Raw genomic sequence first — 21,099 nt, 5'->3', positions numbered from 1 at the left:
CCTTGTCTTTTCCTTTTTTGATAAAAAGTTGGCAACCTTGTCAGAACCTGGTAATTTTGGGGTCCTCTGCAGTGAAGGGTAGGGTGGCCGTGATGTGGATTGTGGTTCAAGGCCCAAGGGAAGATTTTGGACAGGAACAAGGCCTGGCTGCTTGAGGGTGGGAGAAGGCAGAGACTGAAAGAACTAAGTCAGGCTGGGGGAGTTTGTCAGGATGTGGCGGGGCAGATCCCAGGTGGGGGAAGCAGAGGAGGAGGGGATGCCTGGCTGGGGACAGGAGGAAGCTGACCAGCTGCAAGGACGGGGCAGGTCTGGGTGGAAGGCGGGCCCCAGGGAGGGGTGACCCAGGGTGGGGGCAAGGGCTTGGGGAATGCTTCTGTCTCCTGTTCAGCACATCCAGTTCTGGGAGGGCAGTGGAGGCGTGCTCCAAGGTCTGGCCCTGCAGAGGGTTCACCACCTCTTCTCAAGCCCAGGGGACCCTAGGAGCACTGAGGCCAGGACTTGGGGCCTGGGATGCCAGAAGTGGGGCCAGCTCTGTCCCAGAAACCAGAACCCCCAGAAAGAGGTCTCAGCCCCCCCACCTCCTGGCCCTGAAGGACCGGGTGGGGTCCCGGGTGCAGCATCCCAAGGTGCTGCTGGAGGCCAGGGATGTGCTGGGAGGCTATCTCCAGGTCCCAGTTTACCCTGGGAGGTTGAGGGCCTGAGACCCCTGGGAAAGGGCCAAAGCCCAGCAGCCCCCACCCCTGAAGGCCGCAGGGGAGTGACTGGTATGCTTCCAGTCTGGGAGTGAGAGTCTGGTGCCCACCCATCTCAAGACTGGCAGGGACCCTCACGTTCCTCTGGCCAGGCAAGAGTGCACTCATAATGCCCTCCCCTAGCACCAAGCCCTGGCCTCCCCTCAGACCTGGGGGGTTCCTGTGGGGGTGCTCAGGCCATGGGGCCTCTGTGGGCGCTCGTGCTTCCTGGACGGTGGCATGGTGGGCAGGGTGCTGCCCTGGCTGAACCTGGGTCTGAACTGGGGTGCCTGAACCTACCAGACGATGATGCTGTGGCCGCTGGGCCAGGGAGAAGTAGGGGGCGCGGGGAGCGCAGGCCCAGCCCCTCCCCTCCCGTCCCCTCCCCTCCTCTCCGGATCTCTTCTGCCCTCCCCTCCCCGCTCCTGCTCCCCCTCCCCTCCCCGCTCCTGCTGCCCCTCCCCTCCGCCTCCCCCTCTTCCCCCTCCCCTCCCCCTCCCCCTCTTCCCCCTCCCCTTCCCCTCCCCCTCCCCCTCCTTCTCCCCCTCCGCTTTCCCTCTCCCTCTCCCCCCTTCTCCTGTTCTCCCCGCCCTCCCCTCCTCTCCCTCGTCGGGGGCGGGGCCGGCAGCTCCCGCGCGCTCCGGCCCCTCCTCGGCCACACAAAGGCCCCGTCTCCATGGCAGCAGCGCGGGCCAGAGCGCAGCGCGGAGCGCGGCCCGGGCGCCATCGAGCCTTGGCGGCGGACGTGCAGGTACCGAGCTCGGGGGACTGGGCTGCGGGGGACGTCTCGCTGGGCGTGGGGGGGGGCTTCGCCGTCAGCGCCGCTCCGCTCGGGCCTGCCGCGCTGGGGCCCGGGGACCTGCGGCGGCTGCGGCTCCGCGGAGGGCTCCCGGGGCCTGGGCCCCGTCCGTCGGTCCATCCGGCGAGGCCCGGGCCGCTCCCGCCCCACTCCCTTCCCGGTGTTGACTCGGGGGACGGGCCCGGCGGCGGGGGCTGCGCGTCCCTCCGGAGCCGCGTCGGATCCCTCCTCCGCGCCTGCCTCTCACTCCTCCGCGCCTGCCTCTCACTCTTCAGCCGCCGAGCTCCGTGCGCCGAGCGGAGATGGTCTCGCGGTGCGGGCGCTCCGGGCCGGCCCCAGGCTCAGCGGCACAGGAGCCTGGATTTGCCCGAGCTCCCGGGGGCCGTCCCCGCACCCCCTGGGGCCTGCTTGGCGCGGGGGGACCAGGGCGGAGAGCACCCGCACCTGGCGAGACCCCACGGCCTGGGCCTCCTCGCGGTTCCCAGAGTGGCGTCTGGGTGGACACCCCGAGACACAAAGTCTCAGAAGCGGGGGCGCGGGCCCTGCCTGTCCCCTGCTGACCCTGCCCCTCCGCACCCTGCTCCTGCAGGAAGCCCCTGCCCTGCCAGCGCCCCTGGTCGCGCTATTCGGCAGATCTGGGGAGCCCGCCTCCCCCTGTCATCTGGGGGTCTCAGAGCCCGGGCGCCCTGGAGCTTCCTGCCAGGCCCTTGATTTCTCTTCCCGAAGCTCCCTGGGAAAGGAAGAAAGGGGTCTGTCTGCCCACTGTGGGCTGTGACAGAGTCAGGACATGGGGTGAGGGTGAGGGTGAGGGTGAGGGTGGGCCCCAAACCCGGCAGATCTGGGCGGCCTGGAGGGCTCCCTGTGCCCCACCTTCCCTGGACCCCCCGCCCTCCCCACTTAATGTCTGACTTCGGCCCTTGCTTGGAGGCTCGGCGCAGCCTGTGAGGCTTTAAAGTTGAGCTTCCTCAGGAGCCCTTTGCGGGTGGGAGAGCGAGGCTGCCGGGAAGTGGGGGCTCTCAGCCTGCCCCATGCCCAGATGACCCTGGCACGGAACAGCTGAGCAGCTGGTGGGAGGAGCCCTCCCTTTCCTGCCCAGAGGTGAGGGTCCCCCGGAGGGCAGGGCCAGCAGGCATATGTTTGTGGCGAGTCAGCTTTTTGCATGTTGCATAGAAATCCCCGGAGCCGACTGAGAAGCAAGCAGGTGGGCCTGGCACATCTGAGTCCTCCCACGGTACCTATGGGGGGCCCACCTCTGTCCCGGGGGGTCTGGGAGGCCTGAGGTCTGGCCAGGGGTTCCTTGCCCCAGTAGAGGAGGGAAGTTACTGAGAAAAACAAGGGTTTGGAATGTGAGTCCCCCTCCCCCACCGGCTGCCTGCCAAGAAAGAATTATTTTGGATTATCCAGCCGTGTCCAGCCACCCGAAGCGGGAGGCTGCAGCGTGGGAGAAGGATCCACTTCCGGGACGTGGGTTGAGGGCCCCAGGAGGAGGACAGGCAAGTCCGGGCAGCTCTGCCACTTTCTACTGCAGCTGCCCAGACTGGGCGGGGAGAAGATGCGTCACCTTTGGGTTGGAGAAAGCCCCAAGGTTGGCCCCAGCAGGCCCTGCTGAGCCTGCAGTGGGCCCAGGCCCCTCTGGGGGAGACCATGGGACAGGAGGAGCTCTGGGCCCACCCAGGGACCCCCTCGCCCCACCCAGGGACCCCCTCGCCCCGAGAAGTCTCAATGGTGGTCTGAAGAGCCTCTGAGGTACCCTCCAGGCCCAAGTTCAGGGACACACCCTGTGCCAGTGACCTGTGCGTGCCAGGGAGGAGCAGGCAGGAGCGAGGCTAGGCTGCTAGGGAGGGCACTGGGGTCTCCCTCAGGGGGCCCTCCTGCCCCAACGGACTCCCTATTCAGCTCCTGACTAACGGACCAGCCTCCCTCCAAGCCCCTCCGACAGCCAGTCCTCGCCTGCGACCCCCCTTGGATATGGCGCCTGTGAGCCCATCCTGCAGGTGGGGAGACTGAGGCCAGAGATAGGTCTGTGTGAGGAGTCATCTGCGATGCTGTGTGGCCAGGGCTGTGGCTGCCTGGCGCTCTGGGTCCATGCTGTGTGTGCGCCCGGGGCGTGTGCCCGGCGGCCTGCATGGGGACCACATCGGGGAGGAGGAGCCGGCAGCTGGCCCCAAGTGCAGAAAGCCCAGAGCCTTGGACCCGGCCCAGGGAAGTGGAGCAGAAGAGATTGGATTGGAAGGTGGTGGGGAGGGCCCATATGGCACAGTCCTCCTCCCATCCCAGGACGTCGTCCGTGCTCACCGTGTCCTGCCCCCTGCCTCACCCTGTGCCAGCCACAGCTGATGGTCCCCCTGGGACGTGGGCGTGGGCAGGGGTGCACTGGCTGGGAGAGGCTGTGTCTTCCGGCCCCTCATATTGTGCCTTCTCTGAGCTAGGCAGGCACTTGGATGCCAGGCCTCTGCCACGAGGGCTGCCTTCCCCTGAGCTGGGAGTTCTCACTCAGCTCATGCCTCCGTCCCTCTGGCTGCAGCCTGGCCGCCCTCCTTGGAAGTTGGCGGGGAACCTCCTGTGCCCAGAGCCTGCCTTGGACACGGTTTGGGGATGAGGTGGTGAGCTGCTCAGAACTCACCCAGTGGCCAGCAAGGGGCCCCCCAGCCTTGACCTCCCTTCTCTGAGGCAGATCCAGGTGCTCTGGGGCTGGGAGATTCAGTAGGGCTGGGACTGGCCAGAGCCCCTCCCTCCCTCAGGGGTAGTGGCTGTTTGTGTTTGGGGTGGGGCTGTGGGTGGGGTGGGGTTGGGTCTCTGACTAATTACACGATGCCGAGGGTGGGTCAGAGCCTTGGCTGGTGGGGGGTGCTCGGGCTCTGGGGCCCCGGGGAGGCAGCTGCCCTAGCTTCCCTCTTTCTGGTCGAGGTTCCTCCACCTTCTTCCTTTCCGTGGTTTCACATCCCTTGACACAGGGCCTGCTTCTTCCCATACCCCTGGATTGTAAGGACCCCCGCCTCTCTCTGCCTACCAGGGAAGGACCCTGCACTGTTTTGGGCTCCCCCAGCCACAGGTGTGGCCTCAAGCCAGGCCCTGACACAGTGGCCCTCCTGGCTCAGAAGCCTTCTCTCTGAAGACCAAGCGTGTGAAGGGATTGGCTGGGCCCCTCCCGTCTGGCCCTGAACACTGGCACCCCGCACCCCCCCAGTGGATCCACCCTGCCCTGTAAGATTCATGAACCTGTGACAGTGACTGGCCCCAGGCCCAGTGGTGCCGGGGATGGTGGGGCAGGCTGCCCCTGGTGGTACTGCAGGTCTGCCCCACCCCCGGGGATGTCTGTCTGGGGAGGAGCCTGGGGCTGGCCTGCCTGTGGAGCTGGGGGTTCTGTTTCGCACAGTCCCGCCTCTGCAGCCCAGATCCTGGAGCCCTTCACACCCAGAGGCCAGCCCACACCGTGGCCCGCTATGGTTGGTGGCCTTCCCTGGGGGTAGCCCCCGAGGCCACACCTGAGCTGCCTCATGTCCCAGGCTAGGTGAGGGAGGAGACTGCCCTGGGCTGGGATCAGGGCGCCTGGGGGCAGGTCCAGCTCTCTTCCTCAGCCCCCTAAGGTCTCCTGGCTTCTGAAAGCCAATAGTTCCTCATTCCAGTGCCAACTGAGTCCCGGCCCAGGCCTGGGGCAGGAGAGGGAGGTGCTGCCCCAGTTCAGCCCCAGTTCAGCCCCCAGCTCTGCCAGCAGGGTCCCAGCAGCAGCAGCATCAGAGGCAGGGACTGGGCTCCTGGGGGTAGGGCCCCGGCCCCTCTGGCACAGCTGGTCAGCAGCTTCCATGGGGGGCCCTGTGTGGAGACACAGTGTCCAGCACCGATCTCTGGGCCTGATGCTGCCCCAGCTGAGTCCCGCAGCAAGCGCAAGAGAGAGAAGTGCTTGGTGTCCCCCTCTGAGAAGGCCTCCTGTGTGAACACGGCCCCCTGAGGGGCCAGGCAAGGGCGTCTGCTCCTGTGGCTGGGACGGTTCCTGCCCATGAGCCTTGTGTAGGGCTGCGGCTCTCTTCCCAGGTGACCTCCTGCTGTGGTCTGGTGCCCCCGAGCCAGCATGCCACCTGCTCAGAGACAGATTGGGCCCCCTGTCAGATTGGCATCTGGGGGCACTGTCTGCTCCTTCCAGGCAGCTTTGAGGACTTCTCAGAGGAGGAACCCCCCTGCCCTGCTGGTCCAAAGTGGGGTGCTGAAGGCCAAGGCAGTTTCCAGGGGGCTATGCCTCAGGCTGCGTGGGTGGCTGTGGTAGGAGCATACTCTGTGATTGTCACTGCATTTGCCTGGGGTCCATGCTCTGTCCTCAGCTGGGGTCTGGCTTTGAACCTAGGTGAGTTCTGGGGCTCTGAGGACAGGCCAGAAGCAGGAGTGTGGGGGGTCTCTCCTGGGGGAAGCAAGGGAGGCCTGGGCCTGTGTGACTCAGACGTGGTAGGGTGGCATGGGAGCCACAGCTTGGCGGGATGGCGGGGGGCTTGAGGGGAATCCAAGTATTTCAGGGACCCAGCCATGGAGAGTGGGGTTTGAGGACCAGCAGGAGGTGAGGACTCTGTGGATCCCAGCCCTGTCAGGTGTGTTTTCAGAGCTGGGGCCTGCTTTGGAGGAGATGGAGGACACAGAACACTGCTGAGCCCAGGCCCTGTGCCCAGCCTTGCTCCAGCCTTACCGGCTTGACACCAGGGCCTCCCTCCCACCAGCGAGGGGGAGAAGCTGTTTTAAGTGGAGCCCGCAGTTGACAGGGGCAAGGGGCAGGTGGTGGGAGGGAGGTGCTCCAGCATGGCCCCCCAACTCCCTCTCAGCCTCAGAGATTGGCCAGGGGAGCTGAGGGGCTTGGCCTCCCCACTCCTATCTTGGCACGGAGCCTGATCTGGTGACCACCCTGAGGGACCTCAGGAGAAAAGGATGTTAGGGAGGAGGGCGTGAAGGTGGGGCGCCCCAGACAGGCCGCCCAGGCCCAGCAAAGCTCGCTGGAGGGTCCCCCAGTTCCACATCTAGACCTGGGGCCCAGTGGCTCTCGACCAGGCCCTGTGGGGTTTGAAGTCCTCAGCTCCACCATGAGCAGAGCAAGCCTCCGCGTGGAGCAAGGGGCTGGACCTGGCCTCCAGGGGCACCCACCTCCCCACACAGCTCCAGCCACGGGCATCACCTCCCACTCACTGTCCTGCCCCCACTCTGAGATGGGCATTTCCTCATTGGGAAATCCCTGTCCCTCTGGCCTCCCAAAGCCCTGAGTGTTTGCCCCTGTGGGGCCCAGCCCACATCCTGGGCTGCCTCACCCTTGGCCTGGACCCAGGTCCTGCCCAACACCCTGTGCCTCACCAGCCCCCAGCTCATCCTGGGCAGACGCAGCCCCTCTCCTCTGCTGAGACGGCCCTGCCCCCGCTCCCCTCCCTCATGCCACCCCCAGCTCATCCTGGGCAGACGCAGCCCCTCTCCCCTGCTGAGATGGCCCTGCCCCCACCCCACTTCCCCATGCCACCCCCAACTCATCCTGGGCAGACGCAGCCCCTTTCCTCTGCTGAGACGGCCCTGTCCCCGCCCCCCTCCCCCATGCCACACATGGCCCCTCCCTCGGGGCTCCAGGCAACGCTGGGTTCTGAGAGCCCCACTGCCCCTCTTAGCCCAAGTGCCCCGGCCTGAGGCTTCTCTCCCAGGCTCTTTGTACTGGGGACGAGTTCTGGATGTTGGGGTGAGACCCTGTTGGCAGGGCTTTTCCGGCAGCACCCAGCCATGTGTGTCTGCACATGTGTGGTCATGTGTGCAAGTGGTGTCTGGCACACAGGCTTGGCGCGGTGCCTGAAGCTAATTGTGGGGTTCAGCGGTGATGGGCGAGGCGGGGCTGGGGTGACCGCTGAGGCGCTGACAGGCTGACGGGGAGATTACAGGCCTTGCTTACTGCTCACTGGCTGGGGCCTCACCCATCCACCCCCCAACGCCCACCCCGGGGGTGAGAAGGGGGCTGTGGGCGGGGGCTGGTCTTGAGCCAGCTGCATCCAGGCAGGACCTGGTCTCTGAGCAGCCGGCTGCTGCGGGGTTGAGCTGGAAAGGGGGAGATGCGTGGGGGCTGCTCAGAGGAGAGCCTGCAGGTGGGGCTGGGTGCCGGTGGGCCGGGAGGCCTCCTTTCAGGAGAGACTCGGAGTGACTGAGCCCCAGAATCCCACGCGAGTCCCTCCGCTGTCTGACCGCATGTCCTGTCCTGTCCTGATGAGCTGGTGGTTCCTGCCGTAGCCATCGGCTACGCCTGGCAGTGCCCACCCCTCCCACAGGAGGTCCTCAGGAAGCACGGAGACATCGGCGGGTTCGTTGCGCTGCCCAGCTTTCTGACCCGAAGGACCACCGTGTAGCAAGAGGGGGCTGCAGCTGTGCCCAGGTTGGACAGGATGGGGGCTGGGACCCCGAAAGGGGTGGTTGAGGAGAGAGGTGGTTCTGCAGGCCTGGTGCGTGTGGGGACAGGGCGCCGTAGCCAACTGGATCCCACCTTCTGTCTGAGGGCTGGGGAGGACCATCCTCCAGATGCGCCAGTGGGCCGTGGCCAGAGAGGAGGCTGAGGAGGGCCTCACAACTGTGTGTAGGATGGGAGGGCAGCCTGGGGCCCCAGTCTAGGGACGCACCATATACAGGGGCTGCAATTGGTGCAGAGGCGGAGAGGGGGCTGGGGCAGGCCCCTTGGGCACGGCCAGGTGAGCTCAGGGGGTGCCTGAGGGCCAGGGCTAGATACAGAGGCCCTGGGTACCAGGTGGCCTGGGTGCCTCAGGAGGTGTGGACCAGTGGGGGCTGTGACTAACTCGGCTGGAGCAGGTGACAGGAGGAGCTGGGGCTTCATGGGGCACCCCCAGGATCCTGGGCTGGTGACCCCATCACTGCCACCAGCCAGGGTGACTTTTCCTGCTGGGACCCAGAGCCCAGACTGCAGGGGAGGCTGGCCCAAAGTAGGAACCCCGCCCTGAAACCAGGCTGGTGGAGAAGGGGTGCGACGGCCTCCACCTGGGAGGGGTCCTCAGCCGAGAGTCCAGCGGGGACCGCCGTAGACACTGAAGCGAGGCTCAGGCCTCCACATCAGTCTGTCCCTGGAGCCCCGCCCCGCCCCGCCCCACCCCAGCTCCTCGGTCGGGTTGTGCCGGGAGCGTTCGGCCTTTGCCCCTGGTGAGTCTGGCCTTGACCCTGGGTCCAGAGTCCTGCGGGAGGCTGCTCCGGGCAGGGTCGTGCATGATTGGCAGCTGGGCCGGGAGGGGCCGAGCCCTGAGACCGACCGGGGGCACGGGCGGAGCCACCATCGGCGGGGCGGAGCTGCTCCCCGCGCCCCTTCCACGGCTCGGAGGACTTAGGTAATGGCCGGCTGTGCGATCCGATGTGCCTGACGCCAGGTGAGCGCCCCGCGGGGACGACGTCTCCTGCGCTCGTGTGACTGTCGCCGCCGCCGTCATTGTTACTCGGGTCAGACTCCCACCCGCCCGCGCGTCCTGGGTCCCCGGCCTGGTGAGGTTTGTCCCAGAGGCGGCCACGTGCTCCCTCCAGGTGCGCGAGGCCGAGGGGCGGACGGGGGGCCGGAGTCCCCGGGAGGGCGCGGGCGGTGGCCGTGGAGCTTGGGCTCGCGGGGGGCAGTGGGCGGCGCCGAGGAGGCGCGGGCCTAGTCCCCGCGCTTTCTGGCCCCGGGCGCGCTTTGCCCCTGGCTCCCAGGCAACCGTTCTGTGCCCTCCGGGGAGTCTGGCGGTGCCGGCGCCGGGGGAGGGGCTGTGCCACCTGGGTCGGCCTGGGAGGAATAGTCCAGGGCGCTCCACACAGGCCGGGTGCCCGCCTTTGGCTCTGGCCGGGTACCGGGCTCGCAAACCCACCCAGGAGACACCGCTCCCCGCCGCGCTGGCTCCGGGGGGCCGCCCCCCGCCTCCTGGGCTGAACTCTGACCCGGGTCACCGGTGGGTGGGGCTGGGTGGCGGGGCCGCCGGGTCTCTCGCGCGCTCTCCAACCAGTCCCTCCCCGCGCCTACCCACGGGCGCGGCGCTGCGGGAAGGGGCGGCTGGGGTCCTTGCCGACCCCCCAGCCCCACGCCCCGCGGCACCCCCCTCGCGCTTGTTTTGAAAACAGCGGAGTCTGGGATTCGCCGGCGCGTCTGTTTTGTTTCCTCTGATTTGTTTAGCGCTCTGGGATAATTGCAGATTTGCGTGTGTCGCTAGCTTTGGCCCGGCCCCCTGGCTGCTGGCTGCGGGGCCTCCGGGGCCTCCGTGGCTTTTCTGTGACGCCTGTCGCCCCGTTCCGGGACAGCCACTCTCAGACGCGCCTTGGCCTGTGCTTGGGGCAGCCTATCGCTCACTTCGTCCAAGGTTGCTTCCCCCGCCCCCGCACCGGGCCCCCCCCCTCCACGCAGGGCCTGTGTCCACCCCAATCCTTTGAGCCCTGGAGGGCCGCACAGCCCTAGGACCCCTGCCTTCTCCACCGCCCATGTCCTAGGTGCTCATGCCACCCCCTCCTGCCCTCCCAGGCCTAGGCCCGAGCTCTCCTAGTTCTTCATGGCGGCTGCTGCCTGGATCCCCATCTTGGCCCCTGCCGGGCCGCTGCCCATGCACCTCCTCTGGCCCCTGCCCTCTCTGGTTCCCGTGCCAGAGCCTACAGCCTGGCCTGGCCAAGAGCAGCCCCCAAGCTGGGCCTCCCCTCCCACTGGGCCTGACTGCTTTGTGCTGGTTTGATTTTAGCATTAAGAATGGTCAGTCTGGCTGGGCGTGGTGGCTCACGCCTGTAATTCCAGCACTTTGGGAGGCCAAGGCGGGTGGATTGCCTGAGCTCAGGAGTTCGAAACCAGTCTGGGCAACACGGTGAAGCCCCATCTCTACTGAAATACAGAAAATTAGCCAGGCATAGTGGCGTGCACCTGTAGTCCCAGCTACTGGAGAGGCTGAGGCAGGAGAATTGCTTCAACCTGGGAGGCGGGGGTTGCAGTGAGCCAAGATCATGCCCCTGCACTCCAGCCTGGGTGACAGAGTGAGACCTGTCTCAGAAAAAAGAAACGAATGGCCCAGTCTGTTTGCTTGAAAATACTGAAAGGCAGAGAACCCCCAATTTTAGTCCCCACTGGAACCACCCCGCAGTGCAGCCAAGACTTGGGGCGGTCTCAGAACCAAGGCTGGCAGGAGTTGGGGGGCCTGGCAGCCCCCACTCTTGGCCTCATCTGGAGTAGGGCTCTGTCCTTCCCCCTTACATGCCTCTTGTTTACCTTTACCCAGTGGGAGGGGCAGGGGCCAGACTCAGCCCGTGCAAGGGGCCTGGGGGCTGCTGGTCAGAAAAAAAAACAAAAGGGACCCCAGGAGAGGGCCACAGGTGCCCAGCCAGCAAGCAGCTCCTGCTGCCTCCCAGGCTGTCTAGGTTGTAGAGGGGAGGCCCAGCATCCCTGTGCTGCCCTTGGCCTGCATCGGAGTTCTGGTTGGGGGAGGAGACCCTTCTGCTCTGTTGGCCTGGGGGTGACCTGCGGGGACAGGTCTTCTTCTGGGCTCGCGCCCCTGCATGTCACCACCCCTTCCCGGCTCACTGAGTTTGGACCGGCAGGTGCCCAGTGACCAGATCCAGTGTTTGGACTTGTTGGGGCAGGGCGGCGGGGCAGCCGGGGCCTGTCGGTGAAGACCATAGACCACAGAGCAAGGCCCATTCCTCAGGGGCTGGGTTAGGGAGGGTGTCTCGGGGTGTAAAGGATGGGCAGGGGCTTTCCAGGGAGCACAGTGAACACGGACGTGGGAATGTCGTGAGGCAGCGTTCTCTGAGTGGGCACAGCTGTAAAGATTTCCACACCCACTCAACCTCAAGGCAGCCCTCTGAGGTGGGCGCCATAATGACCCCCAGGTTACATATGGGGAAACTGAGGCACAGAGCAGCTTTCTGAATGGCCCACATGAGCCAGCTAGAACGTGACAGAGCTGGGGTGTGAACTCACTGGTCTGGCTCTGGACTTCAGGCCTCGAGGTCCCTGCGTGCAGCAGCGTCAGGTGTGACCACAGCCACCTAAGGAAGAAACTCCTTTTTCTGGGGTAGCTAAGCGGAAATCTTGTGAGCAGGAGATGGAGCCTGGCTCAGTGTTGAGGGCAAGATGGATGGAGGTGGGAGAAGCCAGAGGCCGGGCAGAGGAGGTAGACTTGGGCCAGGAAGGGCCCCAGACTGAGGGTGGAGGGATCATGGTGTTATTCTCTGGGAGGGGAAATCCATGGCCGTCCTCCACTGTGAGGGCCAGGGAAGAGGACGGCAGGAAGCCTCCTCCAGGAGAGTGGAGTATGGGTCTTGCCTCTGGCTTCCTGAGTGGATCGATCACTCGGGAGGTTGTTTGAGGGCGTGCGGGATGGGCGGGACGGAAGCCAGCCTCCCCTGACCTTGGCTGCCCGCCCCCCCACGCCTGGGGCCTGGGCCCGTGGAGGCTGGAGCCTGGGGGTGTGCTGCAGGGAGAAGTCTGGGGGCTGCAGGGAGTGGGCATGGGGCACACAGGCCGGTGTGGCGTCCCTTCAAGATGGCAGGTCTGGGGGTACCGTGCCACCGCCATGGCTGCCACCTCCGTTGGGAGCTGCAGTCTGCAGTCCCTGTGGGTCCCAGCTTTCTCAGGAGACCCGGTGCTGCCCTGTGCTTTGGCTTCTGAGTTTGCCAGAGGAGCAGCCTTTCGCCCGTTTCACAAAGGTGCTGTTGAGTCTCAGGTCAAAAGGACGCCCTCTGCCCCCCCAAACCTCATCCTCTCCCCAGCCCTTTGGCCGGGTTAACCCTTACCTGTGCAGCAGGGTAGCACAGTCCATGCACAGCTGTGGAGCTCACCTCCCTTCCCGCCGCCCCCCTGCTGGTGTCACTGCATGTCCAACCCCGGGTCCTGCTGCACAGGGCACATGAGGATCCCGGTGGGGTGGGAGGAGAGCGGGGCCTGGCCCTGCGGGAGGAGGCGCTTTGCTGGCACACAACCTGGCCAGGCTGCAGTGGACTCTGGGGCCTGAGCAGGATTCAGTAGCTGAACCTTGGTTGTAGGGGTGGCTATTGAGGGCCTGGAGAGTCACATCCTGAGGCAGAGTGGAGCCTGCCTTCTTTTCTTTCTTTCTTTTCTTTTCCTTTTTTTTTTTTTTTGAGACAGAGTCTTGCTCTTTCCCCAGGCTGGAGTGCAATGGTGTGATCTCAGCTCACTGCAGCCTCAGGTGATCCGCCCACCTCAGCCTCCCAAAGTGCTGGGATTACAGGCGTGAGCCACCGTGCCTGGCTCAGCTTCTTATTTAGACAAGCAATATGTAAATATAATCTTAAACTTGTGTTTTGCTTTAATCTTAGAGTCAGGGTCTCGCTCTGTTGCCCACAATCACAGTTCACTGCAGCCTAGACCTCCTGGGCTCAAGCTACTCTGCCTTAGCCTCCTCACCCACGATCACAGTTCACTGCAGCCTAGACCTCCTGGGCTCAAGCTACTCTGCCTTAGCCTCCTCAGTACCCGGGACTTCAGGCTGTACCACCACATGCGGCCAGTTCACGGTCTAGTTCAAGTTCCTTGAACTTTTTTATTGTGGGGTGTGTGTGTGTGTGTGTGTGTGTGTGTGTGTGTGTGTATTTTTTGAGACAGTCTCACTCTGGCCTGGGCTGGACTGCAGTGGCCTCCTCCTTGCTCCCAAAGTTCACCACTATTTTCTTTTCTTTTTTTGAGACAGAGTCTCACTCTGTTGCCCAGGCTGGAGTGCAGTGGCGCGATCTCGGCTCACTGCAACCTCCGCCTCCCAGGTTCAAGCTATTATCTTGCCTCGGCCTCCTGAGTAGTTGGGATTACAGGCGCGCACCACTACGCCCGGCTAATTTTTGTACTTTTAGTAGAGATGGGGTTTCACCATGTTGGTCAGGCTGGTCTCGAACTCCTGACCTCGTGATCCGCCCACCTCAGCCTCCCAAAGTGCTGGGATTACAGGTGTCAGCCACCGCACCCAGCCTTAGCCGGCCGCTATTTTGATTTCGGTTTGACGGCTTCTGGAGCCTCTCAGAGACGGATGGGGCCAAATACTGCACCCAGGCTTCCCCATCAGAATCAGCACAGACGCACCTGCATCTACCATGTAGTCTTCCACAGTATCCTCTGGTGGGATGCTGGGTGGCTGCCAAATTTTCACTAAAGCCAACCATGCGGAGAAGCACCCTGGGTCTGTGCCTCCCTGTGGGTATAGTCGGTGTTTATCCAGAACTAGAAGATACAATAGCAAGGGAAGATACAATAGCAAGCATTGCTGAATGCTACAGTGTAACACTCTGAGGCTTTTTGTGAATGAATTCATTTAGTCCTTGTAAACCTCTGGGGGTAGCTCACTATTCTGTCTCCATTCCACAGATGGAGAAAGAGGCACAGAGAAGTTAAGTAACTTGCCCAAGGTCACACAGCTAGTAAGTGAAATTTCAGGGTCATGGGTGTGCGTATTTTTCAGAAAGCAACTTTTTTTTTTTTTTTTTTTTTTTTTTTTGAGACGAAGTCAGGCTGGAGTGTAGTGGTGCGATCTCCGCTCACTGCAAGTTCCATCCGCCGGGTTCATGCCATTCTCCTGCCTCAGCCTCCCGAGTAGCTGGGACTACAGCCGCCCGCCACCAGGCCCATCTAATTTTTTTGTATTTTTAGTAGAGACGGGGTTTCACTGTGTTCACCAGGATGGTCTTGATCTCCTGACCTCGTGATCCTCCTGCCTCGGCCTCCCAAAGTGCTGGGATTACAGGCGGGAGCCACCGCACCCAGCCTCAGAAAGCAACTTTTATTTTAAGCAAAGTAATAGCCATACCTAGTTTAAACAGGCAGAAAGCCCCTGACAGAGGGGAGTGCCAGGAGCCCTGGAGGTGTCTGAGGAAGGGGCTGTGCAGGGACCAGAGGGAAGGCAAAGGCCAGATGGGGTCCTGTGGGATGTTTCTTCCCCCAAGCCCCGCCAGCATGGGACAGAGGTGGGGGGCTCCACAGCAGACCGGGCTCCTCTTGTGACCGGCATCTCTCCTTTGCCTCCTAGAGAATCTCGATGCTGGCCTGGAGCAGAAACTGAGCTGGACCACTGGAGCCTCGGTGAGGGGTCTGCACCCCACCTGGGAAAGGCAGTGGGTGGCTGGGGCTATGTGGACAGGGAGGCCGGAGGTATCTAGAACTGCCATGTGGTGTCTGCAAGGCTCTGTCCAGCCAGGTTTCAACCATACCTGTCACTCTGCCACCCTTCCCATGGCCTGGCCTGGATGGAAGTGGGGAGCTTCCCTGCCCATGGAGCCGCTGTGAGGCCCCCATGGTTCTCTGAGGCCAAGCTTTTGCTCAGGCCAAGCTTTTGCTCAGGTGGAGTGGTCTGCAGTGAGACAGTGGCACCGGGTTCTGGGACATCAGGGCTGGGAATTGGAGTGTTGGGGGTGTGTGGGGGGGGTGCCTGTGCAGACGCTTTGTGGGCAGCAGCAGCCGGAGTTGCTGTGGCCTGGTCTGGATGGAAGTGGGGAGCTTCCCTGCCCAGCAGCAGCCGGAGTTGCTGTGGCCTCTTGAAAGTGCCCCTCCGAGCTTCAGCCAGGAGGAAGGCACCAGAGGGCCCGAGGAAATCCCCGCCAGCCCCGTAAGTGGGGGTCCCAGGAGGGCTTCAAAACAGGAAGTGCCTGCTGCCCGCCCTCCCTCCTGTTCCAGGAACACAGGCAGCAGGAAGCGTAGCTGGCTGTGCCTGGCGCCTCCTGCGCCGCCGGAGCTTTGCTGCTGGTCCGGTGGGTTGCCCTTTGCTCCTGGGCCTGGGCAGGCAGGTCACCTGAGGCCTTGTTTGTCCAGGAACCAGAAGGCAGCTGCCACCTGTAGGGTGTCACCCCAGCCGCGCCTGCCACCCTGAAAAGCCTGGGCCGGTAGGACCCTGGGAGTCAGGCTTTCCCTGGTGGCACACGGTGGTGTTTATTGAGCACTTAGGGTGTGCCAGCCCCCGGCAGGGACAGGAGAGCCTTCTTCCTGTACCGGGGCCCCTACAGCCCTGGCGGGTGGGTGAGTGTCTTCCCTGGGTGGAAGCTGGGGGACGGGTGAGGGGTGGCTTGTGGGGGCCCAGAGCCATTGCTTTTCCTGGGGCTAGGGGCGCCGCAGGGTTCCCCAGGCTGCCCCACCACGGTCCGGGCCAGATCCGAGGGGACCATGGGCCCCGCCCCCGCGCCGCCCCCGCGTTCCCCTCCCAGCTGCGGGCGCATTCCATTCATTCCCGGGAGCTGCGCCTGGCTGAGGCTGCCTCTGCCACTGCCACCGAGCTGGGCCGGGTGAGCGGGGCTGGGAGGAGAGGGCAGCAGGCCTGGGCGCGGGGCCGAGGGGCCTGGACGTTGCCTGCCCCCGCTGGCGCCACTGGGTGCACTTAGAAGGCGGGGGCCTGCGGGACCTGCCCCCGGGTGGCTGTGGGTAGGGGAGGGGCGCAGCGGGGGTTGTGGAGCCTTCGGGCAGGCGCTGCTCCTCCCTGGTAGGGCCATGGGCTGTGGCTGTAGCCTACGGGCCTCTCCTGGAGGCCTGGGACTCCTGTGCCCTCCTCTCCTCTCCCCTGGACAGGCCACTGAGCCACAGCGGGGGACCCTGGCTGAGCTGGGCATAGAACCCCCTCCACCAGGATCATGCCCAGAGGTTCCCGTGGGCTTGTAGAATCTTCCTGTCTCTCACTAAAGCCAGCATCTTTTCCTGGCTGATCACCCCTATCCTGGTGAAGCCTGGGGTCCCATGGCCCTACCCAGCCTCTCTGCCACCAGTCGGCCAGGAACTTCCTTGCCTGTGGGTGGTCACCTCTCCCAGCGGCTGCTGTGCTCGTGGGCACCTGGTGGCTCCAGGGGTTGGGCAGGGGGCTCCAGGGGTTGGGCAGCAGCTGAGCACTGAACCCCCCAGTGCAGGGAGGGAGTTCTGTGCCGGGCAGGAGCTGCCTGTCTGATGGGCACACCCCCAGGGAGCAGGAAGGCCAGTGCAGCGCTGTCTCACTCATGCGGGCCCTGGGGTGGCTCAGATGTTGTCGGTCGGTTGCATGTTGGTTACACCTCAAGAGATTTCAGGAAGCGTGCGGGCAATCAGAACGGGGGGTTGCCACGGGCAGGTGGAGGGCGGCTGTGCCAGTAAATGCAGCTTCACCCAAAGCCGAGGCTCGGGAGAAACACTTCCCCTGGCTACGGAGCAGCAGAGCGGGCTCCCCTGCCCTCCTGGGAGGACAGAGGCCAGGGGGTTTGGGGGGGTGTCAAAAGGGTGGAGAAACACAGTGGTCAGAGGCCAAGCTGCTCCCACTGCATGTCAGAATCCCAGCCCCACCCATGCCCGCGGTGTGGCCTTGGGTAAATTCTGCTCCGTGCCTCAGTTTCTTCACCTGAGAAATGGGTCACAGGCTGTCGTGGTCAGCCTGGCCGTCAGAGACACAGTGATGTGGAAACATTTGCATTTTATGGCTTGTTCTTTGTACACTTAAAACTTTTTTTTTTTTTTTTTGAGACAGAGTCTCGCTCTGTCACCCAGGCTGGAGTGCAGTGGTGCAATCTTGGCTCGCTGCAAGCTCCGCCTCCCAGGTTCACGCGATTCTCCTGCCTCAGCCTCTAGAGTAGCTGAGACTACAGGCGGGTGCCAGCACGCTTGGCTAATTTTTTTGTGTTTTTAGTAGAGACGGGGTTTCATCATGTTGGCCAGGCTGGTCTCAAACTCCTGACCTCGTGATCCACCCGCCTCGGCCTCCCAAAGTGCTGGGATTACAGGCGTGAGCCACAGGGCCTGGCAAAACTTTCAAATATGTGGTGAGAAAGAGGATTGCGTTTCGAGGGGATGAGACATATGCAGGGAGGTGACACTTGTGGTGGCCTGAGAGGATGTGGCAGTCCCTCTGGAGGCACGGGGTGGGCCTGCACAGGGAGGTGGGGGAGGCCAGGGCCTCCATCCCTCGTGACCCTCTGCCATCGAGTCTGGACCCCCTTGGCACCTGCCATGGCAGGGCTGCCCTGGACACCTGGGAGCCCCCCGTACTGGTGCACTCAGGGAAGATGACGGTGGGCCCAGGAGTGGGGGTGGTTGGGAGCATGAGGAGGGGGCGCTGGCAGGGGAGGCTGATGTAGGGATCCCTGGCCAGGATGGAGCAGGGTCCCTAGCGTGAGAGGGACGGACCACCCTGAGGAAGAGCTCAGAGGCAGAAGGGCCCTGTCTGCCACTTGTGTCTGAGCCCCCAAGATGCAGTTGAGTCTGGTAGGGAGGGAAAGAGAGAGGACCACGCATGTCCTGGGTCCACCTGTGGGGCCTTGGATCTTCCTCCTATTGGGAGACCCTCAGCTCAGCCTGGTCCTCAGCAGCTCACCCATCACACCACACATCCCCCTCATCCACCCGGACCCAGGCACAGACCGCACACCGAGACGTGCTCGGTTACACACACGCATGTGGACACAGCCTGTCCAGGCTGCAGATGTGGGGGCCTCTGCCTCTGAGACCTGGTGGATTTGGAGTTGCTCCTGGCTCCCCAGGTCCCCTTCTTGCCTCCGCTGTGCGCACATCAGAGGCTGTGCCCTGGGGACGGCATGGGCCAAGCGAGGGGTGGGTGGGCGATTCTCCGAGGCTCTGCCCTGGGCGTGACATGGGCCGAGCGAGGAGCTATGGGTGATTGCTGGCTTCCACTGTTTGACCAGGGCAGGGGGCCTGGAGGTGGTCAGGGAGGCTCAGGCCGCCTGGGGGCTCTGGCGGGCAGTTGTAAACTGCATGTGCACTTGCTGGGCTATGCACAGGGCACCCCTCGCTCTCACCCGAGCCTCTGGTTTCCCGTGTCCTTCACCTCTGCCCCATGCGTGAGCCGCCTGTTCCAACGTCCAGGGGTCTGTCTGTCAGCCTGAGCCTGTGCGCTGGGGCCGGTGCGTCCCGACCACCTGGAGCTCCTTGGGGTCACAGGTCAGGGGGCATGAATGTGAGCACTTGAGAGCCTTTCTGGGGACGTCGACTCCTTGCCTCGGGGATAGGCCTGCCGGTGTTTTCAGCACCTCCGGGAGGGATCCTGTAGCAGGCGATGGCAGTGCCTTGGCCCCAGTGGTCAGTCAGGGTGGACTTGAGGAGGGCTGAGAAGTGGTCTCCGGCGAGACCTCGAGGATGGCGGGGGTGTGAAGCAGGAAGGGGCGGAGCTCCAGGTTCCTCAGTTCGTGGAGTGGCGTGACCCTCTCTCCCATGTTCTGACGTTTGGGGCAGGGACTGGAGAGGGATTTGATCGGGGGTCCTCTGGGTCGGGGCTCCCCTGACCCTTCTCTCTTCCCACAGGGTGCGGGGGGCAATGGCACTGCAGCTCTGGGCCCTGACCCTGCTGGGCCTGCTGGGCGCAGGTGCCAGCCTGAGGCCCCGCAAGCTGGACTTCTTCCGCAGCGAGAAAGAGCTGAACCACCTGGCTGTGGATGAGGCCTCAGGCGTGGTGTACCTGGGGGCGGTGAATGCCCTCTACCAGCTGGATGCGAAGCTGCAGCTGGAGCAGCAGGTGGCCACGGGCCCGGCCCTGGACAACAAGAAGTGCACGCCGCCCATCGAGGCCAGCCAGTGCCATGAGGCTGAGATGACTGACAATGTCAACCAGCTGCTGCTGCTCGACCCTCCCAGGAAGCGCCTGGTGGAGTGCGGCAGCCTCTTCAAGGGCATCTGCGCTCTGCGCGCCCTGAGCAACATCTCCCTCCGCCTGTTCTACGAGGACAGCAGCGGGGAGAAGTCTTTCGTGGCCAGCAATGATGAGGGTGTGGCCACAGTGGGGCTGGTGAGCTCCACGGGTCCCGGTGGTGACCGTGTGCTGTTTGTGGGCAAAGGCAACGGGCCGCACGACAACGGCATCATCGTGAGCACTCGGCTGTTGGACCGGACCGACATCAGGGAGGCCTTTGAAGCCTACACGGACCACGCCACCTACAAGGCCGGCTACCTGTCCACCAACACACAGCAGTTCGTGGCGGCCTTCGAGGACGGCCCCTACGTCTTCTTTGTCTTCAACCAGCAGGACAAGCACCCGGCCCGGAACCGCACGCTGCTGGCACGCATGTGCAGAGAAGACCCCAACTACTACTCCTACCTGGAGATGGACCTGCAGTGCCGGGACCCCGACATCCACGCCGCTGCCTTTGGCACCTGCCTGGCCGCCTCCGTGGCTGCGCCTGGCTCTGGCAGGGTGCTATATGCTGTCTTCAGCAGAGACAGCCGGAGCAGTGGGGGGCCCGGTGCGGGCCTCTGCCTGTTCCCGCTGGACGAGGTGCACGCCAAGATGGAGGCCAACCGCAACGCCTGTTACACAGGCACCCGGGAGGCCCGTGACATCTTCTACAAGCCCTTCCACGGCGATATCCAGTGCGGCGGCCACGCGCCGGTATGGGCCTCAGTGTGTTCTCGCGGGGCCTGGACTGCAGGCGTCCGTGCGTGGGTTTGCGTGTCCCAGCCTGCTGGGGAGGGTGCACGTGAGCAGTGTGGCCGTGGCTCTCGCCAGCCTGGGCGCTTGCGTGGGTGGGTGCCGCATCTCTCAGTGCCATTCACGCCGGTGCCAGTCCCAGGCCTGTGTCGGGCACTGGGGAACACAACAGTGAGCACGGTGGGGCTCCCTGCCACGTGCGTCCTGTTCTCGGGGACATGTGTAGGACGTGTGCCAGAAGGAAGGGAAGGGCCTGTCCCGAGTCTTGGAGTGCGAGTGGAGAGGGCCCTTCAGGACAGGGGGTCTGCCTGCCATTGACACGCTGTGGTCCGCAGGGCTCCAGCAAGAGCTTCCCATGTGGCTCGGAGCACCTGCCCTACCCGCTGGGCAGCCGCGACGGGCTCAGAGGCACAGCCGTGCTGCAGCGTGGAGGCCTGAACCTCACGGCCGTGACGGTCGCCACCGAGAACAACCACACTGTTGCTTTTCTGGGCACCTCTGATGGCCGGATCCTCAAGGTTTAGCCCAGGCTGGGGCGGGGAGGCTCTGGAGGGCCCGTCTGTGTACAAGGCCGGTACCCTCACCGGCCTGCCCTCGCGCACACAGGTGTACCTCACCCCAGACGGCACCTCCTCAGAGTACGACTCTATCCTTGTGGAGATAAACAAGAGAGTCAAGCGTGACCTGGTACTGTCTGGAGACCTGGCCAGCCTGTACGCCATGACCCAGGACAAGGTGAGCCAGACGCAGCCCCAGAGAGCACTCTAGGCCAAGTATGCCCGGTCATTGTGTCCCAGGCCCTTAGGACAGGCCCGGGGGCCAGAGGAGGACGGGGTGCTGCAGAGCTGGGCCCTTCTCCTTGGGCTGGATGAGGGGTGGCTGGGTGGGTCCCGGGCAGTGCCTCCATCCTGTGTCTCTCTGGCACTGCCCCGTTTCTGCCGCTCCTTCTGTTTGTCCTTTGTGGTCTCAACCACGTCTCTCCCTCTGGCCCCGCCTCTGCCCCGTCCTGATGGAAGGGACCTGGGTTGGTGTCTGAGGGGTGTTGCTGAGGGTGGATGGGAAGACGGGGTCCCTGCACAGCCCCCGTGAGCTCAGTCAGTGGAGAACATGGGCCTGGGCCCCAAGCTTGTGGGGGGTTAGTGCAAGAGACCCTCAGGCCGGCCCTAGGAGCACCCCTCGGAGGGAGCCAGTGTAGAGGACAGGAGCTGCCCCGGGAGACACCACAGCCAAGACCTCCAGGCTT

The 21,099-nt window shown here is 64.1% G+C and overlaps 1 protein-coding gene across 15 annotated transcripts in view; it reads left to right on the top strand.

Annotated features, from left to right (window-relative positions):
* The first annotated feature begins 1,344 nt into the window (after nucleotides 1-1,344).
* The window catches only part of PLXNB2 (plexin B2), a 33,188-nt gene continuing 13,433 nt past the window's right edge, over nucleotides 1,345-21,099 (top strand). For 2 of the 15 annotated variants that reach the window (XM_034949307.3, XM_063603176.1), the window contains exons 1-5: nucleotides 1,345-1,482; nucleotides 14,505-14,557; nucleotides 18,737-19,817; nucleotides 20,192-20,374; nucleotides 20,463-20,591. In XM_034949307.3, coding sequence (XP_034805198.1) covers nucleotides 18,750-19,817; nucleotides 20,192-20,374; nucleotides 20,463-20,591 — 1,380 coding nt within the window. In that variant the 5' untranslated portion in view covers nucleotides 1,345-1,482; nucleotides 14,505-14,557; nucleotides 18,737-18,749. Of the gene's footprint in view, nucleotides 1,483-4,059; nucleotides 4,211-4,543; nucleotides 4,735-8,677; nucleotides 8,901-12,399; nucleotides 12,771-12,815; nucleotides 13,009-13,846; nucleotides 13,900-14,502; nucleotides 14,558-18,736; nucleotides 19,818-20,191; nucleotides 20,375-20,462; nucleotides 20,592-21,099 lie in introns of those variants that run through there. The other 13 variants (XM_034949310.3, XM_063603180.1, XM_034949311.3 and 10 more) reach the window with 10 other exon arrangements.

This window comes from Pan paniscus, chromosome 23, assembly GCF_029289425.2.
Source record: "Pan paniscus chromosome 23, NHGRI_mPanPan1-v2.0_pri, whole genome shotgun sequence".
In the NCBI taxonomy this organism is placed as follows: domain Eukaryota; kingdom Metazoa; phylum Chordata; class Mammalia; order Primates; family Hominidae; genus Pan; species Pan paniscus.
The sequence above is the reverse complement of the archived record's forward strand: the minus strand, read 5'-3'. Positions and strand labels throughout refer to the sequence as shown.